The following is a 24,840-nucleotide window of genomic DNA, read 5'->3' as shown; positions in this document are numbered from 1 at the left end:
GGACTGAGAGCGGGTTTTTTCCCCCAGTCCGGACTGAGCAGGAGGATAAAAAACACTGAAGGCGTGTTGTGGTAGTGAGCTTGCATGGCACTGTGGCAGGAGGACGGTCGCCATCTCTGGGTAAACACCGTAACCGTGTCACGCAGTTGATATTATAGTGTGTGGATAGAAGCCGGAGCGTACAGTAGCAGCAGCAGCAGCAGCAGCAGCAGCAGGCGGGGTGCTATGCTGCCTGCAACAGCGGACACACACGACTTCAATGAAGGACTGACGCTTTGTTTGTCCTCTGCACGTCGGACTGTCACCTCGGAGGTTCGGACGCTTCTTCTCACTGACATTTCGTCTTGTTAGTGAGCTCCGGGGTGGGGTGGGGTGGGGTGGGGGGGGGGGGGGGGAGAAATGGGACTGCATGCTTCGAATGAAATGGGATTTTAATGCTGCAAACAGCGGACGCTTTAGCCCGCGCACGCAGCCAGGGGACTGTAGTGCGCTCGGTAATGTTTGCCAAGGAATAAAACGGTGCGGCCCAAGGTGCATAACATCTCGTTTCCATGGACAACACGTCCATAATAACACAGGTTGCAAATCCGAAAGAGGAGGAGAGCATTTCTTCAAGTCCAGATAAAGGTAAGACGCACAGAAAATGCCACGCGCGCGCACGCAAACACACACACACACACGGTTTTAATTTGGATTTCCAGCTGTAGCATATATTCACACGTTGCTCGCTTGCCAAATCTGATCTGCAGAGAGGATACTGGGTTCAATAGCAAGATAAGAGTGTCGACGGAGAACCTCCATTGTTCAGCTGGAGCAGAGACGCATGAAGAGCCCTGTCCACATCGGCTGTATAGATGCCATGTTTGGAGCGCACTGTAACTTTAGTGCGCTTCATTTGAGCAAAACCAAAGCTCATTTAAAATGTTAAACATGGTGCGACTTAGAACGTGATAATATATATGTGCGTTTGGAGTGAGCTGGGTTTTACTACAGGGGGCGGGTACTCTGCTCCTTTGCACTGGCGACATCCCAGTATGCATCGCTGGCTCTGTAAAATGCCTGGTATACTACCAATAACACCAGTGATCAGAGGTCAACAGTTTGGCTTCATGGTGCATGAAGAAAAAACGCCAATTTAAGTATTTAAGCAGGAAGATATTTGATTGTGCACATGGGAAGTCTTTTTTTTTTTTTTGGGTCCAAAAGCCAGTAATCACATTGGATACACAAATATATTTAGCTTTCTGTATTTTTCTATCTATCTTAGAATAAAACCACCTCACTGAAGCGACGAGAATGTTGAAAGATTGAGCCTCTCCAAAATGATCCGTATCATCAGCTCCCCTGTACAGCGCTTAGTGATAATAAAACCAATAATTGTCAAATAATTGAGCGACGACGTATAACAAAGGTCAGAAATGTCCACTTCCAGATGTGTAAAAAGAAAAGAAAAAAAGTGCCTGAAAACAACAGCTGCTCCACAGATTACAGCGGCTGAACGAAAACACATTTTCTCTCTGTTGTTTTGCACAAGAGTCGCCACTTCACCATGTGGTGTTGCCATCAATGACAAATCCCCCTCATGAGTCAGGAGCTTTCCAGTTTTCATTAAATTTAAAAAGGGGGGGGGGGGGGGTTCTCTAGTCTGTGCAGGACAGTCACATATTTTTGATTTGAGTCCAGCACACAAGAAAATCTGTCTTTGGGGTTCTGTGTAACCACACGTGGGATACACAGGGGTCCACGGGAGACTGTAGCAGGAGGGCATGGTTGATCGGAGCTCAGGGCCCTGACATTCCTCCACCAGCATCCATCCCACTGAGCCACAGGGTGCCTGGAGGCCAGAGGGACCACAACTTCCTGCTACACCCAGTGCTCTGTTGAGGAAAAGGTCACTTCCCCTGCATCACCTCTGCTGAGCAACACTGACACACACGAACCACTCTGACTCGTTGACCTCCTGGCCGGAGGTCATGAAATGAAGATCTGGACACAAATAGGATTCTAGATCAGAAGTGAGGCTGAGGCGTAACCTTAACACCTCATCTTCTTTACTCTAGGACGGACCTGCGTGATCACGGCGGCCAGATCAATTCTGATTTATGTACCACAGCACGTTTCCGATATTTCCTTTTCCTCTTCAGCTTCCTCTAATCTTGTGGTGCCGCCTCAATAATTAAAACCTTCATAAACAAATCAATGACAACAATCACTAACAGCAAACACACGGCTTTGCTGCCGACTGAAGTGATGAATCATCATCCAGGAAATTTGTTAGAAGACAAATAAAACTGCTGCTTTTAGCACATTTTTAATCGCTCGCATAGAGTTCCCACACTTTCTTGTCTGCAACATTCTGCTTGTCACGAACAGTAAAGCCCAGACGACATGTGGAATCCAACAATTAATCTGGCGGGATAAAATCCTGGGTCAGCCGCTGACCAGAGAGGACACGACACACACACACTCAAATGGCTGCTGTCACACACACACACACACACGCACACAGTATCACCAGGAAGCTTCCTGAATGGAGTCCCTGCCGCTCACCACTGGCTCTGTCGAAGCAGACAACAAACAGCGCTTGTTGTCCAGGACAGTTACTCTGTGACCTGCTCAGGCTGCGCTGAAGCCACTAATGATTACACACACATGCACACACACACACTCACACACACTCACTCACATGCTGAATATTTCAGTGCACAGGCAGGCTATTTTCAGAGTCCTATCAGTTTCATTCCAAGCAAAGACGTAGTAATTCATTAGAGCCAAGTTCTTTTAGACGTTTGGTCAGGTGGAGAATATATCTTTATGCATTATGGATTATGTTAAATGAGGTGAGGGTTGGAATCATAATGTGGGTGTGGGTGGTGTCATACTGTTGGTGGATACAAGGCTATTTGTTGGAGGTGAACTTTATCAGATAGATGATTGTGGACATATTCAGACCATTTCTTGTAGTTTTTTTCTTAGATAAATCAGCAATGTCGTACTACTTTAAGGATATTTCACAGGAACCAGCACATAAGCCCAGAGGAGGCTGAGAAAACCCAAATGAGGCTTTTCATTTGGCAGACCTTTTACTTTTCAGGATCTGATGCAATGCGATGCAACGACTGGACTAACAACGCACAGGGAGTCACAGTCTTTATCTCACTCTGCACATCTTTGAGGCTTTGGTCTGATAACTTCTCAGTCCGACGGGTATCGATGGTCGAGCTGTTTAACCTAATCAGATTAGGTCAAATCTGAGTTTAGCTCTTCACTGCTGCACTGTGAGTGATGGCAGACGCTTAGACTAAAACGGATTGTGAAAGATGTGTTTAGGTGCTCCTGGTTGACGCCTAATTTGTTTTTTTGCAAATATTGGCTACTCATACACTACCCCTCCCACACAAATTGTTTAATAGACAGCTGATAGCAATGGCATACATTGTCTTTGTTATTCCAACTAAATTCGGACCGCAACATATTACTGAAAACACAAAGTTTAGTAAAAAATAAAAGATGAACCTCTTCACTAGATCAGAATTCTTCATCCAGAAAGTCAATAAAGCATAAGTTTAGTGATGACGTTCTTTATTTTTTGTAGTCGTATAGGGCGTGTTAATCAGTCCCTCAATACTTTATTGTTTACCTGTCTCTGGCTCTTCCAACCTCGAGCCCATTTGTTACTACTGAAGACTTATATCTTTAAAAACGGCTCACAAACATACATTTCAATTTATTTTGAAATCCTAAAAAGCTCTGGCACTGTGCATTTTACTACTCGGGTAAGAGTAAATATCTGGGGACTATTTTCAGTTGGAATGTTCTTGGTAATGATAAAATCTGTCCAAAGAACAATAGAGCTCTATGGCACATAACAAGCTATATGCAGTCTTTGGGTACAGAGACGACTCTTGTTAGTTTGTCATTGGTTTTGGTCTTTTCATGGTCTTTGTTCCCGATAAGAAAACATATCATCATTCCTATTCTTTAAGTTTGCTCTAGTGTTGCACAGCTATGTGTTTGTCAGTTTTGCCTCCTTCACACGGCTTAATGGTTCTCCTGGAGTTCTTGTAAAATCTGTTTTTTAAATTTTTGTAATCACTTAGTACTGGGGGGGGAAAAACAACAAACACAAACTATAATTGTTTTGATTGCATGGATGGTTTTTCTGGCTGAGGCTGAGTAATATGAGTTGTCCTGAAGAGACATAATTGGCCATTCCCCCATGTCATTACTCCAATGGCAGCTCAAGGCTGCAGCAAGACAGTGTCACAGAGCTCATTAACGTCGTTTTTTTAAAAACAGGGGTCAAGGTTCTCTGTCTGGCTTATGTGAATGTCTTTAAAGGTGATGAGATCTATAATTTCAGAAGGAGCATATGAGGAGGAGCAGCAGGCACCGGGATTTATGTATGGCATGTTAAAATAATTTCCCCCAAAGGTTTGTTGGTTAGAAAATCTTTGCATTGCCAGAAAGAAAATTATATATAAAAAAAAATACTGAAGCTGTAATTGTATATATTAATCTGGAGAAAAGCCTGTGATTTCATGCGCGCTTGGCATTTGAGGTTGTTTCTGGAACACGCCGCTGTACATTAATAAAGTGTTTATGATGTGGGGACCACACCTGCAGGGGTGTGTGCAGCACAGTTGGGGAGCTACTGTGAGTTTTGGCTTCCCCAGTGTCCCTGGCACAACCGGCCACTCTGCTGTGTACAGCACTCTGCTGTCATGACCGGACTCTGTAGAGGAGGACTACGCTCCTTAACTCGGCCATAGGTGGCGTAGATTTCTTGGATATGTTTTGAGCACACAGTATGTCGTTCACAAGCCTTCCACCTCTCTTAAGAAGCACATTGGATTGCTATGTGCGTACAGTGAAGTCAAGATTCAGAGCACCATTTTGACTGAGAGAAAGAGGGAGACTCTGAAGTGCAGGTCCCCTATTACAGATTTATGAGTCTATTTCAACCGATGCTGCTCAGAAAAGCTGATTATCTGCACCTCCAGGGAAGTGTTGGACACATCTGTATTACTTTAGTCCAATACCATACTGGGCAGCTGATTGGGAAGAGTTGAATGTTCTTCTCCCATGCCTAAGCCCCTTGACTGGTAAGCTTGTTAACTGTGCGGGACCGGCCTCAGTGTGTGGATGAACATGCCTGAAGTGGAAGTTGTGGGATTGTCTTAATTTATGTCTTTTGCATTCATTCAGTCCCACAACGAGCGGCAATGAAATATTTTTACAGCTGTAAGTAGCAAATTAATGTATTATTGCAGTAAGTTTTGTTGCTCCGCACAGAGCTTGCTTGTCATTGTAATTAACCGCAATGGACTCGCCAACACTTGAATTTGACATTATGTTTGAGCTCATACAGTCAATCATCATTAGTGGCTCCCTTAGGTGGTTGTTGATGTATCAGTCTCTTATTTTAAGTTGGAAACAATGCCTGAAAATCATAGTTTATGTTCACATCTCCCTGCTGCTGTCATTGTGTCAGTATTTCTTTTTTTTTTAAAGTACTGTCAAGAGAAAAATCCATAATGATGAATTTATACACTTAAAGTAATTGCTTAGCATTTTTAAAAACAGCTGTTTTTTTTTACCAAGAGTTAGACAAAACGCTAGCTTGGCTCTGTCCAAGGGTAAAACAAATCCACCTACCATCTCTAAAGCTCAATATGTGATCACATCTCGTTTGCCTAATATGTACAGAATATGAAGTATAAAAAACAAACAGCGGAGTAAAGCAAGTTGCTTGCTTTCATTGTTTATGCTAACCTAAGCTAGCCCTCTGCTTAGACACGTCATAGGACCAGTCAAACAGATATTTCTTTATTAAAAAGTTTTCAAAAAAAGGATGGAAATGACGAAAGTAGACTGATATTAGATCAATCTTTAAAGTAACCTCATTTTAAAGAATGAAATATCTTAAAAATGAACCCACATTGGGCTATCTAGAAGCTAGCCAAGTAGCAGCCTTATAAGCTCTAATGCCTCTCTTATGCATTTCCTTCATGGTGGACTTAGAACTTATTATAAAAATATCAATTATTTTTGATAAAGTGTTTTGATGGCCAGCAGAGGTTTTTTTTTTCCAGATACAATGAGGGTTACCTCTAGTGACAGAGAATGCATTAGGACGATTTATGTCAGATTTCACAATAAAGAATCTGGTTGGGGGAAAAAAAATCAGCGAATTGGCCCTTAATTACGAGGCAGTCTGTAAAGATCTATGGATTGTGAGACACGGTGAAGGAGATGCAATCGCACTGCAATCCATCCCCGGAGAGGCCACAGGGGAAAAGAGTGTGGGTTGACGCTTTCTTCACTCCTACACTGGCTGACTGTGAATACTTAATCCATCACTCTGAATGCAGAAAAAAAAGAGAAAAGAGTTCACATAGCTGCTGCTATGAAGTCTCTGTACAGGCTTCCAGTTTAAAATAGAGCTTTAACCTCATTTTACTTGTTCATAAATCTGGTTACAGACTATATTGTTGATATGCTGCCAGTATGTGTGTTCATTACAGCCCTCATGATCCACATGACTCTGATCCAGCTCCATTGTTGTTATATATACACATACATATGTCTGTATATACATACGTGTGTGTGTATATGTGATTGGCCAGTTTCAAGGAATGTACGTGTGCTTGCTCCACATCAGAAACTCAACATCTCTCTGCTCTCAGTAAAGTATTTTGTTATTCCGTTAGTTGGTTTTGCTGCACACACCATACGGTTTGGGTTTTTCTGGGCCTCTTTTTATGTCTGTGTGCTTTGACTGCATTGTGGGAAAGATTTTATGTTTGAATGTTGCCTCAAGTTTAGCTCATACGCTGTGGTTGTTTGTTTTGGAGCAACCTCTACACTTCAAAATGTCCAGCCTGGGCTTTGAAGAGGCTATTAGTAGGACGTCTAGTGGATTCTTCATAAAATGACATTCTGCCCAGTAGATCTCCATCCTGAGCACTGATGGGTTGTGATTGCACTCACACATAATGTAGTTTATATTGATTTGAATGATGAAATATACATTTTAGTGCAGGATAACAGAACAACTCCATCCATACTAAGCGTCTTGTGTCTGTTTTTTGAGTTTTTAGCTTAATTAACTGCAGCTGTCAGTGGCTTTCAGCTCTTCAAACTTCGCTTAAATGAATACAGAAGACAAACAACTGACACTCCTCTGCTGCATTGCTTGTCGTGTCTCGATTTAAACGCAAAGCATTTCTGTGGGATTACATCACGCATGCCTTTCCTGTAAATCTTGACACTTTGGCATTCAATGGCCGTGAGTCAGTGAAGACCATTATTAATGCTCCAAAAACCACAATCCCTATGGAGCAAAACAACCGCCTGCCACATGGCCACAGAAGCCCTGGATGCTGCTGCTCTAAAGCCTGTTTTCTAACGGGGCTGTTGAGCGTGGACTCGGACACGCCACAAGCTAGGATTAATCGAGCATCCATCCAGCCAAACAGACGTTGTCAAAACAGATCAATACAATCAAAGAAAAGTAGGGGTCAAGGAGAAAAGAGTGTGTGTGTGTGTGTGTGTGGGGGGGGATCAAGAAGAGAGAGCAGGAGAAAGTGCTCAAATAGCATCTGTGTGTCTCTTGGGTTGCAGGCAGGTACCCAGCCTGGCTCTGACAAGGGGATGGCCTTCCTGCATATTATGCCCTCTTCTGGCTGGCATTCATCACCAGTAATTGGCTATCTAAAAGGGAGATCATGTTTTCTCCAAAATGATTTTCTGTCACCCTTCCTGAATTATGCTGCGTGCCACTTTGTCAGATGTTCGACAGCAGAGCATAAAAGGCTTATGGATATTTTTCACGACGAGCAAGGAATACGCAAATACACGAGTATGGAGGCTGTAAAAGACACAAAGAGGGATTATTTTTCTGCCTCTCCAGAGGTAAAAGGTGAATACTGTTTAGCTATGAATCTCAAGGGGCACAAAGTAGGACATGCTGTGTGTGGAAATGTAGAGATGAACGCCTCTCGGAGAGCAGAGGCTCGGGAAACTGTAGCAGCAACAACACACACACACACAGGGCTCCGCAACACACACAAAAATACATTACCTACTTGTTAGCTTTCTGAATGAATCTGATTTGATAGATAACAAGCAATTTGTTGTTTTGATGCCGGCTAAATTCAAGGGTACTTGCGTATTTATGAACAAAACGTAAAGGGACATTCCACTGAATTTACGCAACATGGTTAGTTTACTCGTCATAGGGGGTTTAAAAGAGGTGGTCATTTATCAAACTGGGAGAGTTTACCAATAGGCTGCATATAAAAAGTGGACGTAGTCGCCTTGATGTCACTCATTGATTTGGGGACCCCCGTATTGAAGCCTTTAAAGAATTCTGCATTTTGGCCGTTGCCATCTGGTTTTTGGTTCATCTTGTAAGTTCCCTTATTTTATGGAGGATCAATAGTAAACTGTTGGAGTTCCCCTTTAAATTCCATACTAACAGCTCACCGGATCAACTCTCAGGATCAATTTTACAGCTGCATGGACGGCGCCTCTGGGGTCACCAAGTGTACAAGCATGTCTGTACTCAAGAGAAGCCTTAAGACGGGCCTTTAATTACATCTGACATTAAATCTTACAACGTTTTTTAACTAACCGACAGGCACGGAGGATTTCCCGTCAGTCACTGAGCCTCTGGCATTGTGCGCACAGTTGTAGATGAGAATATAAAAAGAATATATATAAATAATAAACTGCCGCAGCCCCAAAACAGCGTGGGCTGTGTTGCTGCCGGTTGCGTAACTGCAGCAGAACAGTCAGATCTCCCTCATTATTTCTCCCTGAGCTCTCAGTGGGTTAATTCCCCCGCGCTTGTCATCTCCTTCGTTACGCCGAGCGCTCGAGAAGCAGCAGCAGCGCCCCCCCCCCCCCCCCTCCTCCGGGGCCTGCAGGCAGGCTGGCACAGCGCCCACGTCGCTGTACCATTGAGGCTGGAAAGCAAGGGCAGACCAGCCCACATCTTTGTGTCAGAGTTCACGGCAGCAGCCGGGAGAATTAGCACCCTGCAGTACGACATGCATGGGTGCCAACCGAGTGGTTCAGGTGTTTAAATCTCAGCAAACCATGTCTTGACTTCAAACGTAACAGAGTTATGGAATAAATGTCAGTTACATAAGGTCATGTAGGATATGTGTATATCTGTATATGAATATGAATCTTCACAGATAAGTAGGGAAATATAGCCAGAGGGACAGCTGAGGGTCAGTGAGTGTGACTAAAGGCATCTGCTAGAACTGAGTGTACAGCACCTCCACAGCCCTCAGCTGTCTATGTGGTGAAGGAAGGAGGCTTAACAGGAGTTTATTTTATCATACTGTGCTATTACTGCCTTGATGGCCTCACACATAACCCACCAACCCTCGGACCTCGGCAGGGCCAACACACACAGGCTGAAGTGTCAGGCTCAGCTCATCTGATGCTACCTAACTCCACTCAGCTGTTTGGATTTGGTGTGTGTGTGTGTGTGTGTGTGTGTGTGTGAGCAGCAGACACGTGTTCAAGTGGATTGTGAAGCAGAGGCTCTTTGGTGTAAATATTGTTTGAGAACCCGATCTGTTATAATTATGATCCCCTCTTTTGGTGGGTTTTTCTCTTTTGTGGAAACGATCAATAATCTGTGTTTTGGGATGAACAAAAGAATAGAGTTGGTGTAAAGGCTGGCTTTGAGGCTCATGGTGTCCACATGTCCAAGTGTGCTTGAGCAAGACACTGAACGGCTGAACTGGCTCCTGATGTGTGGATGACAATAAATGGAAATGGTCACTTTGGGGGGAAAAAAGCTTCTGCTTTAATGTATGTAATGTAAAATATATTGATTTACTAACCATTTAAGTCTTTTATCAAGCTAAATTTTAAAACTACCAATGGACCAACATTGTCATCCCTAGAACCGTTCTGCTATAGCAAAAACTCAAAACATTTTGTGAACTTGGGATGGGAATTTCCCCCAATTTTTTGTACATTTAAAACAATAAAGTGATAATTAGAAAATATTAAAGAGATGAGTGAATGTCTAAATTGAAGAATACGATAAGTGTCTTTCTTAGCACTATCCCTATTGGAAGTATAGTGTGTTACTGCAGGGATTCCTTCCACACTTTTATTTTGCTGAAACACAACAAGGAGTTCCCCCTCACTGCTCGTCTGTTGCTGTTAGTGAAAGCCTGGGACAGAAACAGCTTCTTCCTCAGGTGCTCTCTCTGACATTACATCTCAGGCTCCAGGCTAATGGTGGATTACCTGTCCGTGTATGTCTGTAGAGTACTGTTCTTCATTTTGGCTGCAGCCGAATAAGTATTTTACGTCACATGTTGTTATATAAGCCACAGACAACTGGTACCACTTTTAATGCAAACGCCCCACACTCAAAATCTCAGTGAGGGGAGGTAGGAAATAATCTGAAAAAGCATGCCCACTGTTTGAGGCGATGGAAGGGCAAATTTTTGTCTGCGAGTGTCTCCTTGCCACTACGTCAGGAAGGCTTGTTTTTCCCATCATACAGTAGCTTTGTGTAGCAGAGATAGCATTGAAATCCCCGTGGCAGCTGTTTTATCCTGGTGTGTGTGAAGCTCTGCCATTTAAAACCGACCCGTTTTCCATCTTAATTATTTAAGCTGCACAATGGATTGCTTTCACATTTACCTTCGTGCCCCCCAGGTACTGTACACTTTACCTGCATGGCTAGTCAACTAACTGCTGCTGAAGTGCAGTTCAAGGTCTGTCACACAGGCGCTACCAATACCAGTGTATGAAAATAAGAGCCAAGTTGTAACAAACCTGAATTGACTTCTATTTTGCCCTGCTAAATTACTTATCCAGAAGCATTTGGCTCAAGAGTGATGAATGTCCTGACATAAACCTTTTAGACGTCATCTAGCAGCTACACTTAAACCTGCTGTCGTATTTCAAACGTGGCATGTTGTGTTTTGATTGGGTGCATACTTTATGTGCTTTTAAAGCTACAGTAAAAAGAGGCCACCTCAAAAGTCTTGAGCTAAGCCGCGGATCATATTCCCTCTCGGAGCTTGGCATTAGTCCACGCTGTGGGTCACGGGGTGATTATCTCTTCCTGTCGGGAATGCTGAGAATTTCCTGCGTTTTTCTGCCTCTTCCGGCCTTGTTAGTGGTTGTGCCTGAACATGTGACAGAGAGCCCGGGCCCCGGCTGGCTCTGATTGACTGGAGAGCCTTATATCGTTGTTACCTAACGTGTAGCAGGAGCACCGACACAGGCGCTGCCCTAAAGGGATGTTTTTTGTTTTTTTTACAGCTCTCGCATCAAGGGAATATGCTGATCGAATGAAGTGTATTCAGTGGGTAAATAATTCTGCACCTGCTCTGAGGAGGCTTTGGCCTCATATCTCTCTCTCCAGGGAGCTTTTGTTAGATACAGTAAAACCGCTTGCATGCAACACCCTTTACTTAGATTTTAGTGAGGTGGATCCCTTATTAGCAGAACCGCAGGCTATCAGCTGATTCCTGGGTGCTTTAGTGTCTCATTTGACTGATTTTAACGTCCTGCTGTGTTAATGCAGTTCAAGACTCCTGCATTTTGAATGGCAAGTGTTGCACTTTAACCTTTTGCTGTTATTCTCAGAGCATTACTCTGCAAGGCGAGCCGACTCCGGTCACATTCCTGAGCAAGGACATTGAAAGAAAAAGAAGTTTGTGTCAATCTGTGAAGTATGCGGTTTGTTGATAACCGTGCACGTGGCCCTTTGTCTGAATATATGAACATATGCTGTGTGTGTGTGTCTGCTCGGTGTCCGGCAGCAGTCAACTCTCAGCTATGTTGTTTGTGTCCGAGGGAGAAAGGAAAGCTCTGTTTGTGTAGGGTGGTGGTGCAGGAGGGGGTGGAGTAAAAATCAGGCTCGAGTATAGGCTGCCTCTCCTCAGTGACTCTCTCCACCCATTCTCCACGCATTTCTCCTATTCCAAGATCCCTCTTCCTTCTCTCTCCCGCTCTCCCTCTCCCACCTGCTTTTCTCGGGGTGGTTTTTCAGGGGGGCAGCAGACCAGGGCGGGAAAATGTAGAGGGTCTCAAAATGGAGGAGCGAAGAATGACATCATGGGGTTTTGAGGCCAACTTTAAGGGGAGGACTCAGGGTCCCTCCAAACTGGAAACTTACTGAGTTAAATAGTCCAATTACAGCCTCGATAGTTTGGCTTTTCTTTGCCCCGGTTTTAAGTGTTTAGGATTTCCTTTGCCACCACCAAGGCAAATGAAGTGAACGTAATTTTGTTTGTGGAGTTCACCTTATTAAAAATGAAACTTTGAAAATGCAAAAATAATGTAATGTAACTAAGCCATTAGATACAGCTTAATAACCTAAAAAAAAAGGTGCCATTATTCAACGCCGTGAGGATATTCCACTCACTTAAAATGAAAACAAATCTGCTTTGCCAGTTCACACGATAGCGTATTTGGATGAACCAACCCTTTACAATTTCTGGTTAATTTCCTTTAAAGGTCGTGCCACAGTATGAAGTTTGGCATATGTATTTAATTCCACCACATGAAGTCCCTGCGACTTAACGAGACTTCCTCAACTGCGTGTGTGATTGGTGACCTCGCTCTTATGGGGTTAATGCTTTCAGTGTGTGTTGTTTTGCCTTTTCTCTAATCAGATGAATTCCTGTCGTGTTCAACCGTTAATGCTTTATCAGTATGTAACGGTAAACATTCAAGTTTACTTTAAAATCCGTGGACGTGCAGAGAGAAATATAGAGTGTACACTTCTAGTCGATGTACTTTTATCAGTTTGCTGTACCAGCAGTGAGTGCATCAAGTCTACAAGGACAGAACATCTCCTTCAGTCACCATGCAGGTTTCAGTAACGCAGCATGTTGCCTTCCTGTTCCGACCGTATAGCTGTGTTTGTTTGGCTTCACGAGAACATCTATCGGGGGAAGAGCAAGAGACACGGCGAGCTTTGGACTACAAAGACGGGAGAGAACAAAGACGACGGACTGCCCCGCGGCCTGTCGGATCCAGTCGGAGCAACCCAAGGATAGCTCCAGGAGCCCATCTGAAGGCTCTTAGAACACGAGCAGGCTGCAGACAGCCTCAGCATGCATGGCTAACTGGGCCGCCTGTGTCACACGGCTGTATGAGCACGTTAACAAGACGGCAGGGACACGCTGTGTGATGGCCGCTCCGAGGCACGGAAATTATGATTCCAGCTAAAGTCAGGCACTTCAAAGTCCTGAACAGATTTGGGATTTCCATGCCTAGAATTTACCTTTTTAAAGCAATTACACTGGCAGAATTTCTACTTCGGGATAATTGCGCTGTCAGATTTCAGCCTTTGTACTGGAGCTGCCCAAATTTCTATTTTTATCCGCTCGTCCTCACAGACAGAAAATATTTATAATACAATAGTGTGAAAGTAGGCCATGGGCTTCAGAGGCAGTGCTGGAGGAATGATGTAACCGGGAACCTATATGTGTAGGTTTTCTCTCCGGAGGTTCGCAGCCCTCTGCCAGCGATAAACTCTTTTTCCCAAATGAATCTATAGTTTTGGTTAAATTACTGTCGGATATAGTCAAATAATAAGCTGTTCAAGATATAGAATCTCCTGTATGTGTACAGTGGGTTTCAGTCTTTACATTCAGGCTCTCTTTAATGTGAAAGGTTCAACATCTTTCTTTCTTGTATTGTCATATATTCTGCCTCTTTCCCTCACATATGTGATATTAATCCGTCTGTCTTGCTCTCTCCGTCTTTCTTGACGTTAATTAACTGGACTACCTTCCCAGAGGGCACTCTGATGAAGCCTATTTTTGTCCCTGTGCTCCCTCGCTGTGTTGTACAACATACATCTCAGCCCCTTTCGTCATGATAATGTGATGATGCATGTGAAATGCAGTCTGTCTGCCACTCTGGGCATCACTTGTCTTTTTTTTTTTTTTTCAGAGGTTGCTTTGCATTCATACAAATGCTTTAAAATATGATACGTGCTGTTAACAGGTGACATTGCTGTGAAATGGCACTAAAGCAGCACTTGATTCAAAGTCAGGAGAGCCATTTAATGTCTCACATAGTGATATATACGTATATAATATATATGTTATGCTATATAATATACAGTATATATAGTATATCACGCAAAAAGGGATATTTGTCCTCCTTCAGTACTTTTACTTTTATTACCTTGAGTACATTTAGCAGATAAAAATAAAATGTCAAACACCATGCTGGACTTTTACATGTAACGGAGTGTTTTTACAGTGTGCTATTGCTGGAATACTTCCTCCCTCACTGGCTGCCATATGCAAATAACCTGGCTTTTTCTTTCATTATCTCTTCCAGTCTCCCAGTCCAACAGCAGCCTAAAGAAGCATCGCAGCCGGAGCATTTTCAGCCCCTTCTTCTGCTGCTTCCGCAACTACAATGACTACCACGTTGAGCCACCACCCGCCAACAACAAGACACTTTCTCTGGCCCTGCCGCCAGAGGAGAACGGCAGTCCTCCCAAGGTGAAGCTCATTTTTCTCTCTCGCATCAGATCCCAAATTGCACACCATTTGCATCCACGTGACTGAAAAGAAAACCTTGTGGGAATTAGTGGATATTTTATAACGGGAATCGTAGTTCGCGTGGAGAGGTCCGGTAACGAGAAACATTTGTTTGGTTTTGTTACAGCGAGCTTGTTAGGGTTTGCCTTTCCCTGCAGAGAGCTGAGGCGCTGTGCTGCCTCGCTGAGCGCTCCCTCCGCAAATTTTTCCAGCTGCTACAAACCCGCTGAACCCAGAGGTTGTTTACCATCCACTGCTTGAAAATACAGGCTCGCTTCCCATCTCGCATTCTTCGATATCTGCCTACGCACACAACCGCACACACGAAATAACACACAGAGCGCAGAGCACGCTGAGAAGCTCAAAAAGCCACACACATACACACGGCCGCTCGCTCTTACCACACACCTATGACAACACATGTACGCACGCAGACACATGCACACACACCGCTTTAATCCCCATAAAGTGGGCCTTGTGCGTGTCCGCTGTGATGGATTGCCTGGCACCCACGCCTCCCCCTTCTCCTCACACACACTCTGACCAGTGTAGTGAGGATGTGTGAAGCGAAAGGTTCTGGCCACGGGAAAAGGCGCCAAAACCCCCGAGCTCCTCCGCAAACACGGTGTTCTGCTGCCAAGGCAGGTACGCTGGGCTATAAATGGAGCAACGTCATATCACGTTTCCACTCCTGTTTACCTGTAAATGTCTCTCATTCAGGGGAGGAATGCGTGGCCCTTTACAGACACTATACGTGCGGTCAGCGCTGACCCGCTTCCGGACCACCAACTTAACAAATGAGTCCCCGTTAAATTAGAGTGAACCTCGCGAACCTCGCCATAAAAAGCCCTGTTATAGCGCCGGGTCTGCTTTTGGAGTCCCGCCCAGCAGCGTACTGTTGCTGGATTTCTGGCCAGACATGTTTGTTACTATGGCAGCTCTGTTTGTTTTTCATCTCACTATCACAGGGTGTACTATTCGTCCATTCTCTCTGTCCCTCTCCCTCTTTCGATCCCTGCGCATTTCTTGATTACAGTATAGACGTCGTTGATTTTTTTCCTCGCAAAGATTTTTCACTGTTTTGTGTTTTTGGTTTTACCACCCTGTCTCTCTAAATCTCTTCCTCTCTCTTTCTCTCTCTGTTTATTTTCTCCAGTGTGACCAGGTCCAGGTCATTCCCATCCCCAGTGTATGTATTATTATCTTTCATTTTTCTTCATCTCGCTCCATCACAGTAACCTCCTCCCTCTGCTCTGCTGTGCTTCATCGTTCTATAGCTGCATGTGGATGTTGGCTCAAAGGTGATTTTTCTCTCGCACTGTCCCATCCTGATAATCGGGCAGCTTTCGAGGCTTTGCTTTGTGCCGCTTACCGTCGAAGTAATCCAAATCCATTCGTTATCATATGATTTATTTCAGGCTTTGTCCTTTTGTCCATTTCTCCCGTTTTCCTCCAATCACTGGAACAGAACATGAAATTGATTTCCTTATTAGATCAGATTCATTGAATCTTAAGCTGGACCTTTACAGCTGCATTTTGGATCAAAAAATAGATAACTCGCCCTTAAAACTCTTGATTAAATTAGGTATTTGTCTGTATTGAGCAAAATAAATCAATGAACTCAATGAACTGCTGGTTTGAGGTTTCAATGGTTTGTACTAGAAATTCACTTGCTTTGTTTTTGCTCAAGATGCAGTTTATTTAGTTATTTTGGAATCTACGCTGTGCCTGTGGTTTACTGTAATTATAGGATATTCACACTCACAGCATCCCACATCGCAGGCAAGCTTTAAACTACACCACACCTCCCTTCAATGGCAGGAAGGGCATGTGGCGATAAGGTCTGCTCTTTGTATTCCCGGCAGCGTCCGGGCGAGGACTCTGAGAGGCGTCTTAAATAACTCGAGCTGACCTGGACAGGTTGTCTGCGTTGCTCTTTGCTGTAACTCAAAGTTTAAAACAACATAGGAACTAGACAAATAAGACGTCTCTGAAACTTGTTGCTACTTTCTTTGTCTTACTATTACCAAGTACAGTTATATACAAATATATCCAAGAACATTATTCTGGAGGTTTTAGCTGCATCTCATGGCTTTCATGCTCATTTGTCATGGGATTGAAGAAGTATTTAGTGATAAGTAATTACATTGTAGATGCATGTAATTATAGTCAGAACATCATTAATGAACAGAGTAAATGCAGAGTAAAATGTTTCAGCCGTAATGAACACCACAATCATCCACTGTAGCACACTTTGATTACTCAATAGTCCTATAATTCTGCCCATATAATCCCCAAATCAAAAAGATACAGTGTTTATATAATATAACTTGAATTACTTGAATCGGTTTGGGATAGCGCCTCCTGGCTGTGGCTGCAGGTGTAGAGCTTCTTTATCTCGGTGCAGCTCACTAGTGAAAATGTCAAGGTCCTGGTCAATCACTCTTTCTTTGCTCAACCTGCATGTAATCACATTCATCACGGCCTGAGAGGATGTCACTCAGTGTCCTTGCTCACAGGGAATCCTTCCCACGATACATCAGCATGCATTCCCGTGATAAGACATGATAAATACAGACAGCACGAAAACACAGACACATGCAGAGAACGGGTAGCATATTGAGCAGCAGCACAAGTGTGTGTATGTGTAAGATTGACAGAGTCCTTGCTCCTCACCTCTATATGGATGTGTGTGTGTGTGTGTGTGTGTGTGTGTGTGTTTGAGCGTGCCCCCTATGGCCTCACCATCTGCCCCGTGCCTGTCTGTAACCCCAGGCCTGCTTGGCAGAGGACACAAGCAATTCTCCCATTCCCCCCCCCCCCCCCCCCGACCCTGAAGGCATCACAGTCACAGAGCTCAGACAACATGAGGTAACACAGAGAATATCAGCAGGGATTCGTACAGTAGAACCACACGTAGAGGCACAACAAAAATTGGAAAATTACCAAAAAGTAGTTTTGATATAAGATGTCAAGGAAAAACATTCCCACCATGCATCTTCTCACATAAGAGTATCTCCTGTTATCATTTTAAATTAAATATATTAAGGGTTTGGGCTGTTGGTTGAATTATGCAATACATTTGAAGGCGTGACCTTGGGATCGGAGAATTTGTGATGGACCCTTTTCACTATTTGTGTCATTTTATAGACTAAATAATTTAACAGATTATTGAGGAAAAATAATGTCAATACTCAATAATTAATGAAAAATAATGATTAGATGAATTCGTATTTGATATGAAATACTGTGCTTTCACACACACAAGAATGTACAAAAGCCACATAATTAAAAGAGAGAGCTAGATATTAATTTAATTTGACATGTTTGAAACTTTTTTGACTGATGTAATGCACAACAATCGAAGACAGTTCATTGCATCTAACATTCATTTTATTATCAATATCTTGCAGCCTGTTCCGTCTTATGAACCTCTGTATATACACAATAATGTAAAAGGTGTGTATTGTCTCTGCAGCCTCCAGCCAAGTTCCTCCTGCCAGAGGTCAGTATAGAAGACTACGGCAAGAGCTGCGTGGTGATCGACCTGGACGAAACCCTCGTACACAGCTCTTTCAAGGTAATTTACACACAAACCCTCAAGTACACATTTGAGTATAGACACCCGTGGTTTCAGTCGTGTCATGCTATTATTTCTCACCCTGAGAGGGATAATAGGATTAAACCAAAATAAATCCGGAAGATGACATTCTTTGCTGTGAATATGGGCTCGATGGCATGATGACAATTAGCACGAGGTGCCACTGAGCTAGTACACATAATCTCAGGAAATTACGCCTGTTAGGGTGTTTTATACACCAATTAAAACAAGGTGTTCGCATGGCAACCAATTCATCCTCTGCACCATGCAGTTCATCAGCATGACCAGTTGTTTGGCAGGAAGTATCATCTCTGTATTGTGAAAAAACATGTTCTGTATCTACAGAATGTCATCTTTTTAAGAGCTAACAGCCTTAAACACTTCACCACCAACTCATTCCCTGGCAGTCAACCACCTACATATCAGCTAAATGCTAATGTCAGCAGCACGCTAAAACGCTCAAATCAACAATGCTAACTTGCTGATATAATGTTTACCATGTTCACCATCTTAGTCTGTGGTGTTAGCATGCTAAAATATGCTAGTTATCCAATAGATGTTGATACAATGTGGTGGACCAGCAGAGCAACAATGCAAAGAGCTATGCTGCTAGCATCGCTAAAATTTGGGGATACATGATTTTCACTTGTTTGCTTGCTTGTTTTTATGACGCCACTTCTTCACTTGACAATGTACAGTCATGTAGAAGGACGATTGTAAGTCAAACCCATGATGTTTCAATAACAGCACATACATTTTACTGTATACTATTGTTGCTGGTTGTCCCTTCAGACTGTAACATATGATTGTGTTCATCACGTTGGTTAAATATCTTAAACAATTTGCAAGTATAAGACCAAGATGGGCAAATATTTTCAGCCAAGGAGAATTCTTGATATTTATGCCATGAAAGATGAAAAATTACAAGGCCATATAAACTCATGTGTCTCTCTCTCTACTGACACACCTGGCACACCCAGAGACCCACTTCAGCGCAGCTCTGCCTCAGCCGATCCTATTACGTCTGTGTCTACTGTATCTGTGCCTGTGTGCCTTTTGTCCTCAGCATGAGGAAGCCAGAGAGTTGTGCAGGAAAAATAGCTCAAGGTGAAGCTGAATAATCTTTTGTGTTTGCGCTAGTTTTATTCACCTGTGAAAGGAAACCGTTTGTTCATTCAAGTAACTGCAGAGAAAACGCTTTAAGTACATTTTCATAAGACTGGGAATCATTTTGCTGTGGAAAGTAAATGGAAGAGAAAAATGTTCACACACACACAGTGCTGGAACCACCCATTACAGTCGCAAGCCAGTATGGAGCCACACACACGCACACACAAGGGTGTGTCCAATACGGAGTACTGTTGCCTTGAATGACGACCGCGGGATGAATTTCCTAGAAATCCTGGCTCTGTTCTAATAGTCTGAAGTGTTTTATTTTCCTCCCCTGACAAAACAAGTCAGAAACTCACATAAACACTCGTTTTTTTCCTCCTTTTCAGAGAATTCAGTTGCACACTGTATACACAGTACGTCAAAATGCATTTAGCTCAGAGATCAGTATGCGGTATGAAATAGATTCAGGCAATGCAATAAATGAAAATCAGCTGGGAGAGGAAGAGAGTGTAACAGAAAAGGACAGAAACTTTGCATTTTCAGTTCCGTTCAAAAGCCTGCAGGGTCTCCTGAAGATTATTTATTTGTAGATGTGAAGTTAGGACATACTTTTGGATGAAAATGTTTGGCATGTTAATTTTAAAATGTAAAAGTCCCCATTGGAATTAGACAATAAGAGCAGAAAACCAACCAGAACTGACAGGGGCATTTCACATCGTGCACAGATGGACGTAGACTAAAAAAGAAACGTTATATAACACATCATACTGTATGCTTTATCCTGTATTTTATGGATGAAAAGATAATTCCTGAGCCTGCTCCAGGATTAGATCCAGTGTGTGTTGGATGTGTAAAAATGGCTGATTGGATATATGATAATAATAGTAAAGCTTATTTATATAACACTTCTCAAAACCAGTGCTACCTTACAGGAGAAAAGATGACAAAGCACTGAAATAGAATAAAAAGCATTCTCATTACAATATCATGGGCGTTAATCTGCCGCTGTATCAGCCTCCACTTTTTCACAGAGGCTGTCCATAAGATGTTGGGACTTGGCTGCTGGGATTTGATCCCATTTAGCCACAAGAGCAAAAGTGAGGTCAGTCAGGGCCTGGCTTGCAGTCGGCGTTCCACTTCGTCTTAAAGGTGTTGGATGAGGTTTAGGTCAGGCTCTGTGCAGACAAACACCAAGTGTTTTATATGTATATATATAGATATATTATGTGGACAAACCTGCTATATGGAAGTGTTTTTCTAAGCCAGGTTTATACCAAATGATTAAGTGTTACTTAATCACGTGCAATGTATTTATGTAAAGGAATCATTTCATCAGTTGAAACAGTCCAGAAGATGTTCCCTCCGTCAAGTCTGTTGAGGTCAACGCCGGTTCAGCAGAGATCCATAAAACAAATACTCTCCATTCTCCCCCGTCTACTTCATCCCTCTCCCTCCATCTCGCTCACACATACATCTTCCTCCATTACCCATATCTCTCTCCGCTCGGATCCGGGCCCATTACAGAGCAGCTGTTGTGTGTTCAGTCTTCAGACGACGGAGCGATTCAGTAGAAGAAGCAATAGGCAGATAACAAGTCTCTTCCTCCGTCTCTCTTTCTTTTTCTCTTTTCTCTTTGTGAAAGTTGGACCAATGCCTGTCACTGGTTTGGCTCATTACCGGTTCTGTTTTTAGACAATGGAGGCCGCAGTCTTTACGTTCTCCGGTGTGTAAGCATTAACCAGATCTGAATATATTACAAACCTGATTCATAGAAGAACTCACATCTGTCTGTCATCTGTCTGGGATCTGGATCTTTTGATCGTGCATTGTATCACCAAACATCTCTAGTACAGTAAGTCTATTGTTCCACTGCCGCCACCATGTTCGTATTAGACAGATTAAACAGGTGACATGCGGAAGGTCTAGTGTTCCTACAGCACACACCCCCTCTGCTGGGTGGCGTTATACTCTACCTGCTAACTGTAGCATTGAAGCATTAAATGTACACATGCAGTACAACCATTCGGGGTGTGTGTAGGTTTATATTCAAGCATGGCTGGTTTAGAATTCAATAAATAATGTGTTTGTAAAGCAGAATTATACATGAAAAAAAGATTATAACTTAGTCTGTGTAGGATATAAGTCATCTTAAGCGTTACTTTACAAAAGAATACTGATGTTGCAGATTTACCTGCATTTTTAAATATGAGTAGATGAATTACAGTCAATTCGGTTTATGAAATTATACCTCTAAATAATCCTCAATCCTTTTTTGTGTCTACAACAAACCAGGTGACAGCCGGAAAAGCTTTCTTTGTGCTGCTTGTTTAAACTCAGAGAAACATTTTCTCCTCTGCCTCTATGTCACCTTTTAAACTTTTTCTCTCTCTCCGACATGACACCGCCGTGCCTCCCACCTGATCCTTTCATCCTCGTCTTTACGTCCTCCACTTGTCTTCCACCCACACCCCTACAGCGTCTATCTTCCTCCACCTCTCCTCGCTCCCCTTTCTCGCTTTTAAAGATGACACAAGCCGGCACTCCTGTCCCGCGTTCACGTCTGTCATCTTGTTCAGCTCCCGGGTTTCTCCCCGGAGTCTGACTCCTAGTTTTTATTTAACACTGAGAAACAGAGTGCTGGAGCAGAGGGAACCACAGTGTGCGTAAACACTCCCTAGTTAGCCTAGGGAACCTTATAGGAGTATTTTTACCTTTCTCTGTTTTTCTTTAAACAAAATTGTGGTTTAGCTGCATACTTGTCAGATTGTGCTGTTTTGAGCACAAAAAACACAAGTTTTGAATCCTTTCTCTGTCTCTTGTCTTCCTGCAGCCCATCAGCAATGCAGACTTCATTGTTCCAGTGGAGATTGATGGGACTGTTCATCAGGTACTGTTGCACTGATATGGAGGATTTCGAGAAGTGGGCTTGAATAAAATATGAATAATATGTATTAATTTATAAGATCTCCCTCGGAAGCTGTGGCTCCATTTTCCTCCCTTTGGTATTTATTATTCTCTATTATCTCATGGCTACGTCAAAAGTGGGACAGCTTATACACTCCTCCTTGAATTTATTCAGTTTTATTCTCGGTGTCTTTGCTCGCTGTAAAGATGGATGTGCCGTGACGTGACCGTCTCACCTGGTAAACACATGTCACAAAGCATTTTCAAGATATTGTTGAGTTGAGCAGCTGAAGAGATTCTTTGACTGATACTAAATGTCTGTGTTTGAGAGAGAAAGCGCAGCAGAAAGGAAGAAGCGGAGGCGCCGTTTGCACTCGCACTGTGACTAGAATTGTTGTGCTTCCGTACAAAGGTTTATTTTCTGCGTCCTGTTTGAAGCAGAAGCTGCCAGACTGTAGCTGTGACCTGGTTCAAGTAATCCAGGATAGGCTTTCTGTATCTGTCTCGGCCTATGCTTGATTACTTGCACTTGGGGTCAGCAACTAACCTCTGGAGACCTACTGATGTGGACGACGACGAGCAGAAATGACAAATGTGAACACGAAGTCTGTTGTTGTGAAGGGCTGGGTATTGCTTGGAAATGTCGAATCCTCACGGGCCAGTTCAGACGCTTGCGTGTCTCTTACTTTCTAAGTCTCTAAGAGGCTTCAAATATGGGTGTGTGTATGCACAGAAAAGAAACAGGGCAGTTATAGAATTAGAAATAATTGAATTCATTGCATTCAAGATTAATGATGAATTATTTACTGTATGTGGAATTGAGGTTGAGGTATTTTATGTATTTCATTTTTATTTATTTACTGCATTTTATTCTGAAGTTAGCAAATACGAAAGCAAATTACAGAACCGTGATCCAATTTACCGGTGAAATCTGTGAGTTTTTTGATAAAACAGACGGAAGCCTCAACTAATAAAAAACAAAAATGGCAAACTCTAGCCCTAACTCTCACTTATTCAAGTCAAACCATGTACTAACCTTTCTGACTTAAGGGTCAAGGGTCAAAGCCTAGAATGTCATTAGTTAAAAAACTTATTACACCAATAAATAACTTACAATAAGCAATTATTCAATGAAGTCTTTACAGCCTCTTCCACCCCATTAAGTAAACTGGGACACAAAAAAACTTCACACCGATCAGTTCATGAGCGGCGTCCCACTGAGACTAATCTAATCTTACCAGACAGTTAACGGCAGGCCTCGTTACTCGACCGTTGTGTTGGTGGCGTGCATGTTTATTTTTGTGCCTTTTTTGTTTTAGGTGTACGTGCTGAAAAGGCCCCACGTGGACGAGTTCCTCCAGAAGATGGGGGAGCTTTTTGAATGCGTCCTCTTCACAGCGAGCTTAGCCAAGGTTCGCTTAAACGTTTTAACGCTTAAGATGCCAGTGATGTGGCTTTAAGACTGTTTTAACCTGATGGTTGTTTTTTTTTGGTCCGTCCAGTACGCTGACCCTGTGGCAGACCTGCTGGACCAGTGGGGGGTGTTTCGCGCCCGGCTCTTCAGGGAATCGTGTGTTTTCTACAGAGGAAACTACGTCAAAGACCTCAGCCGGCTGGGCCGAGAGCTCAGTAAAGTCATCATCATAGACAACTCGCCTGCCTCCTACATCTTCCACCCTGAGAACGCGGTAAGTCAGTCCTCTTGATGTTGAACGGTGAAACCGAAATGTGGTCCCATGGGGGACATTGGAGGTGGAGGGACTTTATTAACGGGTTGGTTATTTACAGACAATGTTGAAATTAAAATTCTGCCCGATACGGCATCTGATAATCGTTTTTTAGAGTGTTTGTCACAGCAATCTTGCTGCTTTTGTTCAACTCCTGTTGTTTACATGACCCCTAAACATGGATGATTTTAGGGTGAATCTACATATGTAAATGTGGCCTACAATGACATTTTATGTTTCAAAATCCGTCAGCTTTAATCTGCACTGTTGTTTTGGAAACCGTGTTCTACCAGAGGCAGTGTTCCCAGTTTTATTTCTCTCCTCTGCTGCTGCCACTCTTCCTGCCTTTGATGCATTTCCCCCATTAATTATTTACACAAAACTCGCACCGTCTCCTCGCCTATAATGCAGCACTTTGGCATCAACTTTCAGAGTTTTCTCCCTTCAAATAAATAAAATCGGTCTCTTCTGTTCTCTCTCTCTCTCTCTCTCTCTCTCTCGCCACAGGTCCCAGTGCAGTCCTGGTTCGACGACATGACGGACACGGAGCTGCTAGACCTGATTCCTCTGTTTGAGGGCCTCAGTAAGGAGGACGACGTTTATAGTCTCTTACAGAGCCTGAGGAACAGGTAGCAGACGGCGGCTCCAGTTGGTCCTTCCTGCCTCTTGCACAGAGGCCTCGCCTCGCTGCCACGGCCCCTCAGCCCGGCGCCTGTCCTCCGAGCGGCGCTGGGACTCCCAGCGTGGCTCTAGATCTGAGCACTTCAGGCAATTGTTCTGGTCATAATGAAATCAAGAGACAACAACTGTAGGGATTTCCACCATCTCTGGATTCTTGGACTCTTTGTACAGGACTCCTACTGACAAAAGATTATATCACTGTATGTACATACTATATGTTTTTAAGCAAGACGTACATAAAGTAATTTTTCTATCA

General features: G+C 43.3%; 1 protein-coding gene across 2 annotated transcripts; it reads left to right on the top strand.

Moving 5' to 3' along the window:
* Nucleotides 1–503: 503 nt before the first annotated feature.
* Nucleotides 504–24,840, top strand: ctdspla (CTD (carboxy-terminal domain, RNA polymerase II, polypeptide A) small phosphatase-like a). Of its 2 annotated transcripts, XM_076080443.1 has the most exons (8): nt 504–627; nt 14,353–14,519; nt 15,715–15,747; nt 18,037–18,138; nt 22,103–22,159; nt 23,496–23,588; nt 23,679–23,864; nt 24,411–24,840. In XM_076080443.1, the coding sequence occupies exons 1-8, from the start codon at nt 552–554 to the stop codon at nt 24,534–24,536; spliced, it is 840 nt and encodes a 279-aa protein (XP_075936558.1). In that variant the 5' UTR covers nt 504–551; the 3' UTR covers nt 24,537–24,840. The 2 variants fall into 2 exon arrangements, with proteins under 2 accessions (XP_075936558.1, XP_075936559.1); XM_076080444.1 differs by lacking the exon at nt 15,715–15,747.

Source organism: Anarhichas minor, unplaced genomic scaffold, assembly GCF_050575085.1.
Source record: "Anarhichas minor isolate MPS153535 unplaced genomic scaffold, ASM5057508v1 ptg000074l, whole genome shotgun sequence".
In the NCBI taxonomy this organism is placed as follows: domain Eukaryota; kingdom Metazoa; phylum Chordata; class Actinopteri; order Perciformes; family Anarhichadidae; genus Anarhichas; species Anarhichas minor.
Note: the sequence above shows the minus strand (reverse complement) of the source record. Positions and strands in the feature narration are given on the sequence as shown.

What these genes read in the sequence shown, in the direction of transcription:
- ctdspla (XM_076080443.1), top strand. Translation starts at nt 552, where the DNA reads ATGGACAACACGTCCATAATAACACAGGTTGCAAATCCGAAAGAGGAG. An exon ending in TTCTTCAAGTCCAGATAAAG is followed by an intron (nt 628 to 14,352) that starts GTAAGACGCACA and finishes TATCTCTTCCAG; the next exon opens with TCTCCCAGTCCAACAGCAGC. An exon ending in AGGTCATTCCCATCCCCAGT is followed by an intron (nt 15,748 to 18,036) that starts GTATGTATTATT and finishes TTGTCTCTGCAG; the next exon opens with CCTCCAGCCAAGTTCCTCCT.